Source organism: Hippocampus guttulatus, chromosome 3 (assembly GCF_054856545.1).
Source record: "Hippocampus guttulatus isolate MCC_2025c chromosome 3, RoL_Hgut_1.0, whole genome shotgun sequence".
NCBI classification, from domain to species: Eukaryota; Metazoa; Chordata; class Actinopteri; order Syngnathiformes; family Syngnathidae; genus Hippocampus; species Hippocampus guttulatus.
In genome coordinates this window covers 21,935,335-21,954,180 of record NC_141263.1, presented here as the reverse complement: position 1 = coordinate 21,954,180, position 18,846 = coordinate 21,935,335, and the positions used below count along the sequence as shown (strand labels likewise).

General features: G+C 43.2%; 1 protein-coding gene and 1 long non-coding RNA gene across 2 annotated transcripts; one reads left to right on the top strand and one right to left on the bottom strand.

Annotated features, from left to right (window-relative positions):
* Nucleotides 1–6,422: 6,422 nt before the first annotated feature.
* On the bottom strand, nucleotides 6,423–9,718 carry irx3a (iroquois homeobox 3a). Its single transcript, XM_086107704.1, has 2 exons — nucleotides 9,229–9,718; nucleotides 6,423–8,329 (listed from the first exon to the last, which is right to left on the bottom strand). The coding sequence occupies exons 1-2, from the start codon at nucleotides 9,487–9,489 to the stop codon at nucleotides 7,286–7,288; spliced, it is 1,305 nt and encodes a 434-aa protein (XP_085963830.1). The 5' UTR covers nucleotides 9,490–9,718; the 3' UTR covers nucleotides 6,423–7,285.
* Nucleotides 9,599–16,021, top strand: LOC147207854 (uncharacterized). Its single transcript, XR_015100525.1, has 3 exons — nucleotides 9,599–9,632; nucleotides 15,147–15,247; nucleotides 15,411–16,021. It is a non-coding gene; the product is annotated as an uncharacterized LOC147207854 (long non-coding RNA).
* The last annotated feature ends 2,825 nt before the right edge of the window (nucleotides 16,022–18,846 follow it).

Here is an 18,846-nt window from a genome sequence, read left to right as displayed (position 1 = left end):
TCAGTTAGATTATTTTAAAATATTTTTCTAAGTTGCAGGGTGCCAAACATTTTTGACCTGTGCTTTGTCTTGCTCAAATCCCAGTCCATGTGGAGATACAGTGCTCTTATCCAGAATGCAGAACAGATGCATTTACTCTTCGGCATGAATGTGTGCAGAGACTTTTGGTTGGACCCGAGAGGATCAATAGAAAAGTTAACACCTTGGACACGGGCAGCAAAGCCCTCTCACCTGCATTTATCAAACCCCCCACTTGGCATGCGCGGTGATGTCACGTCGTGTGTGTGGGCCGTGCGTGCATATTTAGTGGTAGCAGCAATGCGTAAACAAGTGTCCGGGTCATGTAACAGTACAAGAATAGCGTGCTATCCATGTTTGAATGAATTATTGGTGCTGATCCCGTTGCAACATACTTCATGATAAATTCGGCGCGTCCACTGCTTCTCGAAGCTTCTATTGTTTGGCTGATAAGGCGAGTGCAGCTCCGCCGGGCCGGCCGAATAACTTCCTGAGCAAGGTTTGAGCCTGAACTGAACCAGTTCTCAAGAACAATGATTAGCCAGTGACGCTGTTTGGATACACATTCCTGCCTCGTGCGAGACTTTTCCAATCGCACTTCCTCAAACATGCTTGAATATGTGAGAAAACATCACAAGTGAGATAAATCTGGAATCCTTTCAGGGGCAAGGATATTGTGCTTTCTCATTGCTCATTAATAGAAGACAATGAAAAAGCTTGAGTTCATGCGAAACAAAGACATGCTCTAAAACTGGTTAAACCAACAGTTTGTAATTTTAATTTGACAATTTTACAAAAATCAAAGGTGTCTGTTTGTTGGCACAGCATTAAAACAAGCAAATGGTGAAAAATACATTTTATAATGATAACATTAATTATGGAATTGCTAAATTTACTGTTTGACAGATGTATGTGCACCTCTGCCAAGGAAGTTGTGTTTTATTTTTTGAGTTTTTTATGCTCATTTTGCTTGCTCGCAGGATTACAAACTCCAAAGGGCACATGAGAACCCGCTACATTGGTGCAGATCCGAATAAAGATACACACCTCCTGAGCGATGTCGAGATTTTACATTGAAACATCATTGATTCTCTGGAAAAACTAACTCACGGTCAGGTTTATTCGAACTATGGCTATCTATCTATCTATCTAGCTAGCTAGCTAGCTAGCTAGATAGGCCCCGCCCCTCCTCCTGCCATAACCTCATTGACATGATCATTAATAGGAAGTGGAAGAAGACTCTCTTCAATAAAGTCTATTAATCACTCTGGAGGAGTTGGTTCATCGGCTCACCCTGCGGCGAGGGTCTCCAATCAATCAAAGGGGGCTGCTAATGTATTCATGGGAGATGTAAGACAGGACTTGCTTGACGGTGTTCCTGAGCAGGAGGAATTTATTAAAGCAGGCCCGGGAAGGACCGAGTGCCGGCTTCCTCCTGACTCTGTGCCTTCTGCCTGTGAATCAAAGGGCACTCATCCTCTAAACCTATGATGTCCATACAAATATTTGCAATGTGTAAAAATATGTCCCCTCATTAACACAGATGAGCGAAAGCCGAAGGCTCGGCATTTGTCAAGGAGGCTCGTAGTGTCGTACAAGGCCTCCGCTGTGTCGGCCCGTGTAGAGACATCACTCCCTCGCCATCCTCTCGGCGGCCGGAGAAAATGTGTCTTATGAGTTGACACCGGGCGGCGAAATTCCGTGCTACACCGCCGACTAATGTACAAAGCTGAGAAAGAGCAGGGCCCGCGGGTTTGGCGGGCCTCTGACAGTGACGTGTGAGCTGGGCGGGGCCCTCAGAGAGGGAACTTCGGGCTGGTAGAAAGCATGTGGCTGTTGAGGTCAGGAAGTTTGCCTCAAAGGCAAATTGAAGCCATTTATGGGACTGATTAAAAAATTTAAAAAAAGAAATCACAATAAATGCTTCATAATTTTGGAACCATACAAATAAATAAATAATGATTAAGTATATGCCAGTGCAACAGGTGGCGCTCTAACCCACCATCATGTTGATTTGAACCAATCCTTGCAATTTCATGAGAATTAATTCTACGAGTGTGCTTATTCTTTGGCTCTGCAAACTCTGCTAACCGGTGATGGCAAAGTGAAAAAAATGAGAACGACCACCGATCCAGTACATGTGTCGGTCTTGGGTTGCTCAGTACAAATTGTCGAAGTCAAAAGTCATAATACAAGAAGATGAACAGAATACACTGAGCACTAGAAAGAATGAAATATGCCTGGCGCACAAAAAACAAAAACAAAAAAAAAACATTTTTCCGAGCCCTTACTTCAGTGTTTTGCCTCTCTTTGGATTATTATTATTTTTTTGTTATAGGTCTGTGCAGGAGGGTATCTGTCATGGCAAACAGTAAAAATTGCAACGCCATCTTTTGAGCCAGAAACGAAACTGACTGAGTGGTAGCAAAAGCTACAAAAGAGCCATGAGTGAACCTGTTTAAATTGCTCAATCCAACTCAGCTCAGTAAATTTAGAAGTGAGGTGATTTTACCCAGTCAGTGGCCAATTCAAAAAAGCACATTGATGATAATAATAATAATAATAGCCAATCATTTAATGATGACTCACAATTAATTTACTAAACAAAAACCTTGTCAAACCAAAGATTCTTAAAAAAAAAAAAAAAAAAACCTGGGACAAAGCCATTCAATTACAGTGGACCCGAAATGCATAATGCATCATTTCGAAATTTGCTATTATTTATTTTGTTTGTCATAAACCACTTAGCTCTTGGAACAAAAACAAAATTGAACATTGTAAATATTAAACAGTTTTACGATTGTTGGACCTGAGTGTCATCTCATCGGGGATGAAAAAGTCCCTCTTCACACATCCTTGTGGATATTCTCATTCATCCAGGTCAGGTTATTTCTTTCTCAGGACACCTGTCATCTGGGCAGGTTTCATCGGTTCATGCAACCAGGCTTGGTAAGGACCGCCCACCCTCTACTTGGTGTGGACACCCAACTATTTATGCCCCAAGTTGGAGACACAACCCAGCAATAGCTCCCAGATTACAGAATAAATGCTCAGGTTCATATTTCAGAGGCATCCGACAACCAGGTCTTTGCCGACTTTGATCGGAACACGGGCTTAAATGCACAATTTGGCCAACACGAATGAACACACTCCCAGTTTGGTTGTGGTGGATGTCTGCGCTCCACTGAGTGCCAACGTCTAGATAGTCATTCTAAAACAACTCTAATAGTGGCATCACTTAAGAATTAGGACTAACTTGGACGTGACGACTGTTGCGAGGGTAAAGTTAGCCGCGCTGAAGCTCAAAGCCGTTTTATGGAGGCGAGCGTGCATAAATCCCCTTTTTGCAGATGCTTTGTCCCGAGGAGCAAGTGAAAAAGAGGCCGTGCTTGGCTTCAAAGCCGCATTTCCATAATTGCCCTGTAACTTGGGCCTGTCTGGAGGGGCGGGAGAGAGAGGGGGGCTGAGAAAAGCGCAATCTTTCAGCTGGTTGAACGGCAAAAGAGTTCACCTACCCTTCAAACGCCGCCCCCCCCCCCTTCTTCCCACACACACCCACACTCACACATGCCTCCTCCGTCCGTCTTTGCCTCCGGCCTATGGACTCATCCCCTTGCACCCCCCCTTTTTTGTTTTTAAACCCCCACTTGTTGCCCGAAAGAATTTCTCCCGCTAACCTGCCTGAACAAAAGGCATGAAATTGGCAAGCCTCCCTCTGGAGAACGTCACTCACTCCTCTGGGCCTTTTGTCAACAACAACAACTCCTGGGCTGTTCTTTAACTTGGACGCTTTCTCTCACGTTCTCAACTTAAGGGCTGTTTTCAACTGGTTCTTTGGCCTTCAGAGGTGTACGCTCCAGCGGTCGAGGGGGCCCCTGTCGGACAGTGGCCCATAAAAGGATTAGTTTGCCGCACAAAGACAGCGGTGGGCTTCTCAGCCTGACTGGGGCCACAAAAGGAGGTGATGTTTGTGTGTCTCTGAGAAGGGAAGGAGGGGACTTGACAGAAAGGGTGCATGAGGTGAAAGCATAAGGCTGATCCTCTTTATGTGGAGCTTCTTCCAAGGTGGGGGGGGGGGGGGCCGATGCCAACCCCCCAACTCCTTTTCCAATGGATGGCCCCAGTGTTTATTTACTCCGAGCTCATTCACACGCGGGAGGCCCTCTGATGGCTCCATCGGATCCCCTTTTCATTCTGTCCGAGGCTGGATCAATGAGCACTTTTTGGGAAAGACAGATTACATTTCCTTTTAATGACGCCAACTCTTTTTTTTTTTCCAGTCTCCTAAACCAAACCAAAACATCTGTTTTGTTTTTGTCTTTTTGGGGGTACAAACTTTACAGCCAATTAGTGTAATGTTCAATCACATCAGTGATGCAACATCATCCTGACGAGAGCTGTGATGACCCAGAGATAGGTTTTGGCTTGCAAGAGCACCCAATGTAACTTAAAAAAGATGTAAAACCTCAATTATATAAAAGAAGAAGCACACGTTGTCATAATATCAAATAATATACTTTCTTTATATGTTCAGATATTCAGAATAGCTTTATAAATGGTTGGTCCCATATGATGAAACACACACAAGTACTGTATATATTTTTTAATATCCGTATTAATAAATCCCTAATTTTATGCATCAATCAGAATGTGTCCCTTATGGTCTTGTTTGACCATGCTGGAACAAATATGCTGTGAAAGTATAATGTGTTTGCAATTTTTGCAATATAGCTGTCAGGATTACCCTCAGATCAGAAAATAATTTCCTGTCCACATGTACCCACAATAAATGACCCCTCCCCCAAAAAAGAATAAAAGAAAAGAAAAGAAAATCATTCTGTTTAATGTGGCGCCAAAGTGGCCGTTGCTTCAGGGGCAAAGAATGGAAAAGGGGGGCTGGGGCGGTCAATCAGCTGATGCCAAATGTGAATATTCATGATGGTGCTCTTCGATGAGCTTCTCAAGATGGATAATTGATTGGGCCGACGCATGCGTGTTTCGAGCCAATGTTGAAAACGATTAAGAACACTTGTCAGTGGTCACGACTCCGTTTTTAAACACAAAACAACTCGGGAAATTAAAAGCGCATTGAAACACTAAACGGGGCGGTGGTCGAATATGGAATCGTTTTCTGTTTCGCCAGGTATATTTAGCTGTTATTGATATATTTTTTTGAAACCAAAACTTTGCATGAGGATGTAAAAGTCTGAAGCGCGTTTGTGTACGACTGCTTGGATATCTTTGTGAAATTCTATGCCCTGTGAACGCAGCATTTCACCGCTGTTTGATTATTATTTTTTAAAATATATTATTTAACTTTATTTTCAACTTTCGTTCATCCATACTGATGTTGTATTTGACTTCAGAATCAGATCAGTTCTTTCTTTTCTTAATTTTATTCACATCATTTTAAGGAAAATGCGTACTGTACAAAGAAATTCACCACCGGTTTTTATTTGAGATATTACGACCACCTTCATTTGAAGGTGATTTTAACGTAAATCTACGACCCCCCCCCCCGCCCCCCCTCTCTCTCTCACACACACACACACACACACACACACACACACACACACACACACACACACACACACACACACACACACACACACACACACACACACACACACACGCACGCACACGTTTGCCTTTAAACTCTGAAGTCCAAGATCAATATTTAGGAAAAATAGTTCTTTTTGATGATTCAGGGGATGCTTTTGCCGATTTTTTTTTGTGAGTTCTTTTGAAGCACTTGATTCCCAAGATTGGCTGCGTAACATAAAACCGCATCATTAGAGTCAAAATTACTCCCCCCCCCCCCCCCACCTCCACCCCGTCACATTTGGAACCGCAACAGCCTGTCGCAGATTTTTAAAAGAAATGTCAAATATGAGGGTGTTCAGAGCATGCATAAGCATGCAGAGAGCGTGTGAGTGTGTGCCCTTGTTGCAACTGGGGTTGTGTGTGTACAGCAGACTGTAGAGGGAGCTCCAACACCAACTTTAAACGCCCTCATGCACACTCCCGAGGGGCGCAAACACAAATAAATGACGTTATTATTAGTTTTACACCTACGATAAATTACAATTACAGGGGCGTCGTTAATTGAGAGTGTGTATGAGATGGGTGTGCAGTACAAATGGAGCATGATGAGATCCGGGAGTTGCATTGTGAGGATAAAAAAAAAAAAAAAATCACCTTGAAAAGAAAATCAAGCATGCAGTGCATTTGGAGAAGCGTTTCCATTTTTTTTTTCATTTTTAACACGAGCATTGTCCCATAATATTAATATCTATTTGTTTTGCACAGTATTGCCTAACTAGCTTTAAGTCCCTCGACTGTAAATGTAAATAGAAGGCTTCTTTTTTTTAATGGAAAATTGACTTTCAAGACAAACTGTCCTCTTTAAAGTTGCAGCAATTCGTTTATTATTAGCCAAAAATATAGACTTTTCTTGTACAATTTTGGTTCACAAGTATGTACATATTCTTAACTTTATATACAAAAAAATAACATCAAATCCTTACAGGTAAAAAAAGAAGAGGGGGCAAAGAAAAAAGAACACTCACAGACTACACACAGGATTCATACATTATTACATTAGCTTTTTTTTTACACAGGACATGCTTACAATGTAGCTTTACACAGATGGTATTATTATCTATTTTACAATCCATATTCAGATAGCAAAAAAAAAAAAGAAAGAAACGAAAGAGGCCTGGGAGTTAAAAAAAAACGAAGACATTGCAAAAGTGACAGTTGCATTTTGAAAAAGAAAGCGACAAATCAAGTTTGTAAAAGACGATGTCAACATTATTTCTTTAAAAAATAAAGTTGCTGTTGAGCCAAAAGGCACTAAAGTTTCCCTCTTGAGTGGCCACCAAAAACTAAATTGTAATGACTTCTTATTAATAGAACAATGCATTGGACTGTTGCTGGCTAACATTGTAAACATTAATAATAATGCGAAACAATTGGAGCATGGTGCAAGAACAAGAAAAAAGAGGGACGTTATTCATTGTATTATTTTTAAATGCTTTCTGATCTGCGTGCGCGTGCGCACGCACACGCACACACACATACACACTCACACACACTTTGTGTGTGGCCCACAGAGAAAAGGATCCATCACCAGGCAAAAAACGGGACAGTCAAGGAGAGAACGAAAAAAAAAAAACGAGTGAAAGTGGCCTTTGGAGTCTTTTGCTCGTCCACACACACACACACACACACACACACACACACACACACGCACACGCGGTGATTCTCAGTGTCGCGGACCGGTACCTGTGAGCGCAGAGTCCGCACCGGGCCCGGCCGCAGCGCCCTTGTCGTCCGTAAGCCGGCCGCCTCCGTACAGCGCCAGGCCACCTCCGGCCTGGTTGGCCAGGCCCAGGTAGTGGTTGGAGTTGAACAGGGCCAGCTGATGCGCCGAGAAGGCTCGGTTCGTCCACGACTGGATCTTCCCCACGGCGGGACAAGACGCAATGAGTCTGTGCGGGGCCATGAGGCCGTGTTGCTGGTGTGAGGCCGGGGGCGTGGGAGTCACTTGCGGCGATTTTCGCGGGTTGTCCGGGGCCGCGGCCGTCTCCGCCAAAGACCAGATCTTTGGTTTCTGGGCCGGCGCTTGGCTGTTCTCCGTGGGCGGGGAACTGACCGGACCCGAGTTCAGTTTGTCCGCGTCAGGTTTGATCTCCAGCGGAGACGAGCCGCGGTGGTGGATTTGGAGATGGTGGTGATGGTGGTGGTGGTGGTGGTGCAGACCTCCCTTGAGAAACCTCTGCTCGGGTAAATCCTCATAGCCGTCCGAACCTTCCGAGTCGCTCCTCGCGTCAATTTTGAGTTCCGAATGCAAGTCGTCCTGCTCGTCTAGGTCGTCCTTGCTCTCGATATTCTCCGTGTCGATGTTCTCCAGGTCGATCTCCTCCTCGTCCTCCCGCTTGTCGCCTTCCTCGCCTTCGTGGTCGCTGGGGTAGACGTTGCCCTCCTCGTCGGTTCGGTTCCGCGGCGCCCACGTCATCTTGTTCTCTTTCTTGAGCCTCCGACGGGCGTTAGCGAACCAAGTGGAGACCTGGGTCAGGGTCATCTTCGTGATAATGGCCAGCATGATCTTCTCACCCTTGGTGGGGTACGGGTTCTTGCGGTGCTCGCTGAGCCAAGCCTTCAGGGTACTGGTGCTCTCCCGAGTGGCGTTCTTGGGCCGGGAAGGGTCGCCGAACTGGTACTGGCCGTACGGGTAGAATGCCGGATGGTGGTGGGCGAAACCGGCGTGCTGAACCCCGGGACTGTCTTTCAGTTCGTACTGGGCCCCCTGCGTGCATTCACAACACAGTTACACTCCGATAGGCTCCCCTCCTACTTTATTCGACACGTTTATCACGACACTTAAACTTCCGTGCGCTTCTTTTTTTTTTTTTTTTGCTTTTCAACTCCAATACAATTGCTTTGAACTTCGTTGAACATTTGATCAACTTTTGTCTCGTTTTTTTTTTTAACTTAGAAACTTCACTCACTCGTCATGAATCAGTTAATACATTTTTTATGCATACAACGACTTGCAAACAACGTGTACTTTTTTATCGCTGCATTCCAATACTGTACAGGTTTATTACGACTTTTAAACATGCGCACGCTATATAATTTTGACTTTCAGACTCCAGGCCAGTCTCTTATAGCACATCAACTTTCGTGTACTGTATATGTTTGTGTGTTTTTTTCCCCTATTTTTAAACCCCCCAATAAAGTATTTTTTTATGCATTGTTTGTTTTATTTTGACACGTTTTACGCAATTCTTAGACTTGTTTTACTTTTACGATGCAGCCCATCGAAATGCATTATTTGCTTCAATGATGTGACATGTTTATCACCGTTTAGAAATATGTGATTATTTTGAACCGTCTGATCGTCAATCGTCCCCCTTGATCTCACTTGCACATTTTGTCTTCTTCTTTTTTTTCCCCATTTATTGACGTAGACATTTACTTCACTTTAAGACCCCTGATTCCAGCCGTTTGCGTTGTTTTCGTGCATCATTTAACGACGTGTTTTTTTTTCTGTAAAGGGTTACTCCGTTGTGGTCTTAATTTTTAAACCACCGAGAACGAGTTCTCCGCAAAAGTTGGGTGGCCTCCTAAGTGGCAGCAAAGTAGCAGAGAAAGACAGATTTTCTTTTTTTTTTTTTTTTTTTCTTTCCCGAAGTGGCGACTCACCAGCTGGTTGAAAATAGAGATGTCGTTGGAGTAGGGCAAGAAGGCTCCGTAGCCCTGCGCGGCCGCGGCGGCGAACGGCGCTCCGTACATGGACGACAGCACGTTGGAGAGCGCGCCCGAAGGACTGAGATCGGCTGCGGCTGCAGCGGCAGCCGCGGCGGCGGCGGCGGCGGCGCTGCTCCGGGGGTTGCCGGCCATGCCCTGGCGCTCCGGAGGGTACACGGGCCGGATGTATTGGTAGCCCAGCTGGGGGAAGGACATAGCGGCCGGCGACGGAGGCAGGAGCGAGCGACAAGTAGGAATATCCACTTTTTGGTTGTTGGTCTTGTTAGAGTGTGGGAAGCATGAGGGCCGAGGGAAGGTGCGAGAGCGGAGGGAAACCAAGAGTATTTCCAGTGCGAATGGTGCGCTCTCTTCTTCTCCTTCTTCTATTGATCTGGATGGACTAAGGTCAGGTCCTTACAGATTGCTTTAGATTATTGGGACTCCCTTGCTCAGATTGACATTTCTAGTCCTTTGCAAACCACGCCCATTTCTCAAATCGCACCCCTCTCTCTCTCTCTCTTTCTCTCGCGCGCTCTCTCTCTCGCTCTCGCTCGCTCGCTCCGCACTTCCCTCCTTCTACACGGATAAAATAAATGCACTGTCCAATTTGAATACACTCTTCAATGTCACCACCACTGCGCTACTCCTTTTTTCCCCTTCCTGTAATCACAGTCAATAAAAATGCTGATCATGTATGTCCTTATAAATGGTGCGAAAAAAACTATTCTAATGAAACTTGTATGAGAAAATTTTTTTGAAAGATAATGTACACGTTTTGACAATCCAACAAGCCCCCCCCACATGCTATGAGTGAGATATAGTATTAACTTTGCCCCACGAGATCCTTTAATAAAATAATAAAATAATGCATGTAACACTAAATGAATGAATGTACTATAAATACATTTAAAAGATGATATTCCAAATCAAATCTTGAAACTTGAAAAAAAGCTCCCACCTGTTTTAACCCGAGTCCCCGTAGACGCTGGTTTTAACAAAACATATCATATCAGGTGACTAAAATAATTCACATTGTTGCGTTTTCTGATGCAAGTCACCACGAGTCGACACTTATAAAGTGCGGCAAGCATCCACTTATCGTTATAAACATCAACTAAAAAAATAAGACTTAAAAAACAATGAAAGGAACTCTGAGTAATGTTCTTCTACATATTTGCTAAATACTGTATTTCCCGATTAACTTTGTTTAAAATATAGAAACAAAGCAAAGCAAAAACAATTATTAACACAGTAATACCAAAATACAATTCCCTCCAATTAAAAAAAATCTTTGCTGTCCTTTCTAAATGGGCCTTAAATCAAAAACTACCTCTACACATTAAGTGTGTTTCATACTCAAATGTCGCGCATTAATAACAATATTTAATTCATGTCTTTGGGAACAGGTTGCCATTCTGCCTCCCACCCCCACTTTAAAATCAAACATTCCTCCCCCGACGAAGTGGCCTTTCCCTTTTTTTTTTTTTTTTTTTGCAGGTGGTGTTGGAGTGGGTCTTTAAATCATTCCTGCAGTTGGAAGGGGGGGGGGGGGCGAATATACAGCAGATCGACACTTAAGACATGAAAGAGCAGCCCGGTGACGATCATGAACACTCTTAGTGGAAAATGTGGATTGGAACACTAGCACACGCGCGCGAGCGCTAAACGTACGGAGAGTTGCTGCAGGAGATTCGGGACATTTTTACATGGGGGGGGGGGGGGTAGGGAGAATTATAGCTGCTATCATCCCTCCCAGACAATGATCTGTTGCTTCCCAAAAGAAGCTTAAAACCATATTCCACAAAAAAATAACTGAGATGTTGTATTAATAATAACAATATTGCATAAAGACTTTGAGCAGTATTCAAATAAAAAGGGGGTGATTGGAGAAATCAGTCGAAAAGAAAACAGATGCTTCCCTTCCTACCCCCCCCCCCCCACACCTCCCCCCCTTCTCCTAACACACTTTTCTATATTGCTTCGCGGAATTCTAATTTTTGAGCGCCTTGTTTGCTGGGGAAATCGTCTTATTGACACGAAAAGTTCCAATCGCGGTGGGGATTTATTTGTGCTGGATTATAATACGCGTTTCTTTCAAGAATATTTATCACTACACTTAATATTATTAGATTAAAAAAAAAGTCGCCTCCCACTTCTCAATACACGATCCGTGTGTGTGTGTGTGTAGGCGTGTGTGTGTGTACCATACAACCCGGATTACGGGGTTATTAATTACAGCGGCTTGCTGGTGCCACTGGACCAGAATGGTAATCACATACATAGAAGTCGATGGCACAAAGCAGGGGGGAGGAAAAGAGAGAGAGAGAGAGAGAGAGAGAGAGAGAGAGCGAGGGCGGGGACCTTCACAGCGAGGAGTTCAGCGAGGTGTCTGACGAGAGGGCTGTCCGCTAAACAGCGCTCCAAGGCCGGATGCGCACCGTCTCCAACCCCCCGCCCCCCCTCCTCTGGAACCATGGTACCACGACCCCAACCCCAAAGCGCCCCCGCACTCCTCACCCCAATCCCTCACACATGCGCCACGCGCACGCACACACGCATCACGCGCACCTACGCACGCAGTGATTTACTATCTCCAATCAAGCGCACCACTCACTAACTTAACACTTTCACACCCATTCGGGCAACTGGCTATAAATCGACACAAGCAACACAGTCCGCCCCCAAAAGGCACACACACACACACACACACACACACACATTCACACGCACGCGCACGCACGCACGCGCACAGTTAAAAGAAAAGAGGACACTCATGCTGGAGCGCTCTGACATCTAAGATGGTAATTATGCACATGACACAATTTCCACATGCAGTCAAGAAAAACGTGCATGGTGGCTTCTGATGCAACACACACACACACACACACACACACGCGCACACACACACACACACACATATACTGTACATATTACACGAAAAGTCAGCATTTTACCAGAATGGTCAAGCTTTTACAACAAACAATTAAATTTTGCATGGTTAAATTATAATATCCTGAAAGAATTGTAATTCCATGCAAAAAAAAAACACATTGGAATTCAGGAATTAAGTCAAACTTTCATGAAAATTATTTCCAAAACAAAATTGTTCGCGAGAAAAAGTCCACATTTTACACCAAAAAAATTGTCCTTTTCCAAAAAGTTGTTTGCAAAAATAGAGTTGAACTTTCTCAGGAAAAATATGTACTTTTACAAAAATAAAGTCAAGATACTGCAAAAATAAAGTCGGAATTTGGGGAGAAAAAGTAAAAAATAAAATAAAATAAAAATAAAGGCCAGAATGGCCGCTGACATTCTCATGAAAAAAAAAATCATCATTCGATAAGAATAAAGTTGTAAATTTGCCATTGAAATATGGTGCGACCAGTGTGAGATCTTGATGAGCTTCATTTGAATGGACAGAAATTGTACCGGTTCAACACAAGTGCAATCAAAGCTCACCATCAGTCGATTCGTTCTTCATTTCAGGACATGGACTTGCATTTTGTTGGCCTAACACACCAAAATGATAAATGTAGGCCAAGTCGTATGCAATGACACATTTTGTCGGAAATAGAAATAGAAGAAAATTCTCTCATTGTGTAATCTGAAAAGTCCCCATGAAGGATTTCAAACGGGTGTCCCATTAGACCCAAATAAAGCCCCAATGAATCTTGCTGCGTTCAAAGCGCATTGGGGCTTAATCCAATAAATGAATTAGTCATAAATTAATTGTTCTGGGCGACGGAAGCAAGTGTACTTTGAAAACGTATTTAAAGTTATTTTGTCTTTACTTTCAGGATTTATGAAGATGGAGTCTTTTTTTTTTTTTGGTTTCTAATTAACATTCCCCTCGCCAATCATGCGAATTAAAACTGCTACCTTTGATTTGCATTTGTAGCAGAGCAAAGACTCCAGATTCCAATTTCGACATCCAGACAACATTTCGCTAAAGATATAAAGACGCGCTCACATGATAGTGAAATATTTTTATGCTTTATTTACAGTTGAAGCACTTATTGCAGATTTGCAGGTGAAATCTAGCTGACTTTTGGGCATGATACACTTGTTGGCGAGAGGCAAACCTTTGAAGTGGAAGTCCAGTCAACACTTTTCTTTATGAGATGTTATATGAGGCCCAGCAAATCTCAACACAGCATTCTGGTTAGCATTCTGTGATGTCATTTTCAGTCGACAGCAAGTGCAATACTGGCCGCCCCCTGAGGTGGACAAAAACGGGTGGGTTTTGCTCCTAATTCATGTTAACAATTATTAATATTAATCCGAAAAACATGTTAGACTAAATTTTACTTTTATTTTTTTTGACTTTCCTATCTTAAAGATCAAACCAGAGCTTTTCTTGGACCATTCCCATTGGCAATTACCATCACTGGCTCACCTTTCTAGTGTTCACGTTGATGACCTATCAATGGCGCTTAAAGAGTTAATGAGCCAGACTGTAGTTCCACCCCAACATACAAAGATATTCTCTCAGTCTAGACTTTACATGCCTCCTTGATACCAGTTTCTATTGAAACAGGGCTTTGGTGTCACATGATGGCATTTGAGAGCATTGGAGAAAGAGTGCAAAAAATGCATATATGCAAATTTCTCTGCAAATAACAGCAGTTTGTCTCCCCCCCAAAAAAACAAAAGTGGATTTGTGACTCGGCGGGGTTTGGTGCGGGTATTTTGACACACACATGTCATAGACAAGGACACCTGGGAACTGTTTTAAACTGTGATCGAAATTAACAATATTTCTCCTTTCTCTCAATATTATACTCTATAACATCGCATCGATAAAAAATGATTTGCAAGACTTGTATACTATGCAAAAACTGCGGCCCGTGGCTCATTTTAAATCACAGATCCATAAATCACTACCTTGAAGTGACACTCGCTTCAAGTAGCACAAGTCATGGTGTTATTGTTTTGTTTGTTTCCCCTCAGCCAGCATTGTCTCGCATCACTTTTCCTGTATCGGCGGCACCATGCATCGATTTGACGATAAAGTCACTTTGTAAAAGCAGCGAGTAAGTCTACGGGCCCCGCTATCACTGTATTACACAGCGAGGGTGCACATAACAAGATGAACATTGATTCGGCATTACGGATGATCGATAATGAAATAAGTAACTTCGGAGGGTGTGATGAGAGCAAATTAAAATGCATGCCGCCTCGATGCTGCCAAGCTGAGAGGTGACAGTGGGAAGGAGGAGGAGGTGGGGGGAGACAGGCCTTTCATTCCGATGAGTGTAATTAGTACATCTGCTTTCAGGTTGCCAAAAACAATGACAGCTATTGGCAAGACCTTTATTAAATGTGCAGGCCATTTCAATGAAGGAATATGTGAACATTCCGAACAGTCTAGTGAGGTACATAAACCATGAAGGTTGAGCGATAAGGGATTGACATCTTTTCCCCTAGGCAAATGCTATTTCAAATGAGAGATGAAATGCTAACATGTTAGCTGTTGGTATGCTAAGATATCGTGCGATCGCAACATGAGTGCAAAAAGTGCAGAGGCCGACTGAATACAGTTTGTCCATCTTTTCGTGTATTCAGGTACTGTTTCAAATGAGAGTTGGTCAAATGTTTACATGCTAGTAGTTGGTAGGCTAACGTGCAATGAATAAGCTAGCTTGTTGCCCCTTGTCGTTGTCTCCACATTATGCAGTCTGACCAGTAGTACGGAGCAAGGAATTCATTCTCAACGAGGCTGGTTTAAGAAACTGTTCAGTTGTTGCTGGTTTGGTTAGCAACAGAGTGTTCAAATAGGCTCAGCTATCAGAAATTGAATATACTGTACATGTGGAAAGAACGATGTCAAATAGACAGAAATATGGCATGACACTTGCTACGTTTCTTTTCAGATTTGGAGGAAGGAGGCATTTGGACGTCTATTTGAGGAATGCTGTTATCATGGATCACACCACAATGACCGAGATGACTTCTCTGCTGAGCATGCTTCTTCGTGAGTTATTCATCCCATTGCATTCTCAGAACCTATTTGGCAAGAAGCGCAAAGTCAAGTCTTAAGAAGATGAGATGAGATTCTGTGGTTATCCATGAAAAGTGCAAATGCAACAACCGATCCCATTCCTTCATGGAACCCTACTGTCTATTATCTATGTCAGTTTTATGTTAGAACATGGCGACAGCAGTCCAACGGCTCAGAGTCCAGACACCGGTTGCTTTCCCAGCGACGTTGGCTTAGCGGGCCAGCGGACAAAGCCTCCACCGTCTTTCCAGCTGTTGCTGCTGCTGGTTGGAGTCTAGTGAAGAGGAGGCAGCTGTACAAGCACAGCCTCCTTATCTTCTGCCATGGACCTTGCAGGGGGTACGAGATGAATTCACAAAGGACAATAGCCATGAATGGCCTGTACTATCGTATATCGCAGAGATATAATCAAACATTAAATGTTATAGGAGATATAATGCCGCCTGGAAAAGGAAATTTGATGACCACAAGTTTTACGACAAACGCTGTCTAGTCTGGTTGGAAGACTTGATGTTGTACAGCAATGATTCCCAAACACCCATGGGGGTGTGAGAATAGCGTTTCGTACTTGTTATGAGGGTGGGCATGGGGGTGAGGTGGTGCACTCTCTCTGTCGAGATGTTGAGGAGGTTCAAAAAGTCTCTCGTAAAAGGCCTACATTAAAAAGCAGTTGTGTAGTACGCCCAAGTGAGAGAGAGTTTGAACCTTATTATTGCATGTAAATATATGACAGCAAGGCCCCCCACCGAAAAGGGGATGCGTCAACTCTGTCAGTTGCGTGGCTTAGAAAGTTTGAAATATAAGGCTGTTATAAAAGCTTTTCTGCACTTTTTTTAAGAGAGAGAAGGGGTGCACCAACTATTGAAAAAATGCAATTTTTATCCTTTTTTGAGGGGATACGAGGGGGAGTGGAAGCGACAACTGTTAGATTATAGAAAGGGGTGTGTGCCTAATGAATTTGTGAAAGGCTGTCATATATTACATGTGTCAGAATTATCTCACGATCCTTGGTCAATAAATTCCATATGAATCATTTTGCTTCGCTTCTTAATGGTGAGGTCATTTCTGGAGAAATTTGAAAGTAAAGAACCTGGCACTGAAAGTTTCCTGATGTCGTGGTCATGTTGTGGGGCTTACTGGCATTTTTGACTCAGCTCCAATGAGTGGCCCAGCATGCCTCAGGGCTGAGGTCAGAGGCGACTTTTATGAACAAACACTTCTCGCCAAGAGGGGAAGCGTTGGTAATGATTGGCATGCCATAGCACAAGCATTATGATGGCAGTGGCAAGCTCTAATACCCAAGCACGCGGTGGATTGTATTTTGTAATGACAAGCATGAAACAAATATTTTGATTTTTTTTTCAGTGAGGGTTCCTCTCACTTCTTAACAAATTACAGCCAAAGTCATTAAGTCAGCTCCATTGGATGGTTAAAATCAACTCACCAGGAGTTTTCACATGAAAATGAGTGGAATTACAAGTAGGAAAAGCGATTTGGTTAAATTACCAGGAAAAAGTTAATGCACCACCAAAACAAAAGGAAACCCGTTTTGACGTTATGATACATAGCGGTTAGCTTTTTCTACATTTGGGCGACAGTACAGAATGCTCAAAAACGAGATATGTGACAATACACACTTGTATGTGTGTATGACTTGAGCATTTTTGTCAGTTAAGTTTAAACACTGGTTAACTTATCCTAGCATCACATTTTTTTGTTGAGTTGGGAATTGTTTCTTAACGAGACAACTTTATTCATGACAGCGTATTCTATTCAACCCATTTTTTACCGTTTGCATTTTTAAAAATGAACTTTTATGCTCTTTTAACGTTAGTATTGTTCCCATAGAGATCCAGATGGCCTCATACCCAGGTGTCTGCTTGTTATGCCAACGTATAGTTGAAAGAAAAATTGAATTTGAGTCACATAAATGTAACAATTTCACCTGGAAAAAATGTACTTTTTTGAAAAAAAGATTTTTCCTTTGAGTCCCGAATAAATTTTTATGAGATCACGTAGAAAATAATTTCTCAAAAGCCTCAAAGGATAAATCCAACGTGTTTCTTGGAACAAGCCTGTAAATTATTCTACAGAGCAAATACCTTAAAAAAAAACAAACAAACGAAAACCTTGACAGCAATCTTCCTGTCACATTGAAAGAGACAAATTCATCATCATCTTGAAATTCCATGCTTCAAATAGTCCGGCCGTGTTCACATCTGAACAATACAGGAGGTAAACCTTCATTCAAAAATTGTAGTTCTAGTGCCAACTGCCTAAAGTGACTGCTGCGGCAGCTATGTAGTCACTATGTTGTTCAATCAGTCAAATACTTTCCAATTTTAGGCTGCAGTTGACACAAGATCTTCCAATGTAGGCAAACAATCTACAATAAACAAGCCTTTTTGTCTCGTTTGGGGTATATATGTGCGCCAGCACACACATTTGTGCAAACACACGTGCTTACAGACGTGTGTGTGTGTGTGTGTGTGTGTGCGTGTTGTACAACAAGCACTGGAGCACGACTGGACCCAGCTGTCAGGTCACTGCTGTCACAGCCAATAATGATTACCCTCTCCCTGCTTCTCAATCCCTGCTTCATTACCGCCAAACGCACAGGAGATCCGCCTCCTGTAGGAGAACAATGCATCCATGAGTGGGCCTCATCATCACCCCACGCCCACTCTTATCAAGCCTCGGAGGGGCCTCAGCCAGAACCCATTTCGCCATGTGAATATCTGCTTATCTCTCGGTATCTGTTTTTTTTTTTTTTAAACTCGTTGAGAAACACTCATTTGACATTTTCTCTCCAAGTCCTGAGATGATTCCAGCGTCCTTCTGGTGATGCTAGATTATACGCAAATCAATACATAACGCTGCTGTCCGATGACATCATGGTATACCAGACTTGCCCTGGCACGAACATTTTGATTCCTGAGCGCACAGGGGCCAGTCTGCGAAAATAGGGTCCAATATCTTTTTTTGTTAATGCTTTTCTCATTATGTTAAGAGTTTTAGACTGCAGTATCAAATGAGTCTTCACTGCTCTTCATTCACCTTCTCTTGTCTTCAAAACCAAAGTGCATGGGCGTGTTGTATTTAAGACACATGACATGTTTTGAAGGTGGTCAATGGAGACAGAATTTTGATTAAAATACTTCATTGGATTCATCCATCTATTTTTAATCTGCTTTATCCTCACAAGGGGCGCGGGCGTGCTGGAGCCTATTCCAGCCGTCTTCGGGCAGAAGGCGGGGCACACCCTGAACCGGTTGCCAGCCAATTGCAGGGCACACAAAGATAAACAACCATCCGCTTTCACAATCACACCTACGGACAATTTAGAGTGTTCAATCAACCTGCCATGCATGCTTTTGCAATGTGGGAGGAAACAGGAGTACCCGGAGAAAACCCACGCAGGCACAGGGAGAACATGCAAACCCTACACAGAAAGGCCAGAGCTGGGATTAAACACACGACCTCTGCACTGTGAGGTCGACGTGCTCACCAGTAGACCACCGGGCCGCTTTATTGGATTCATTTCATTCAGAAATAAAACACACGCTCTCCTT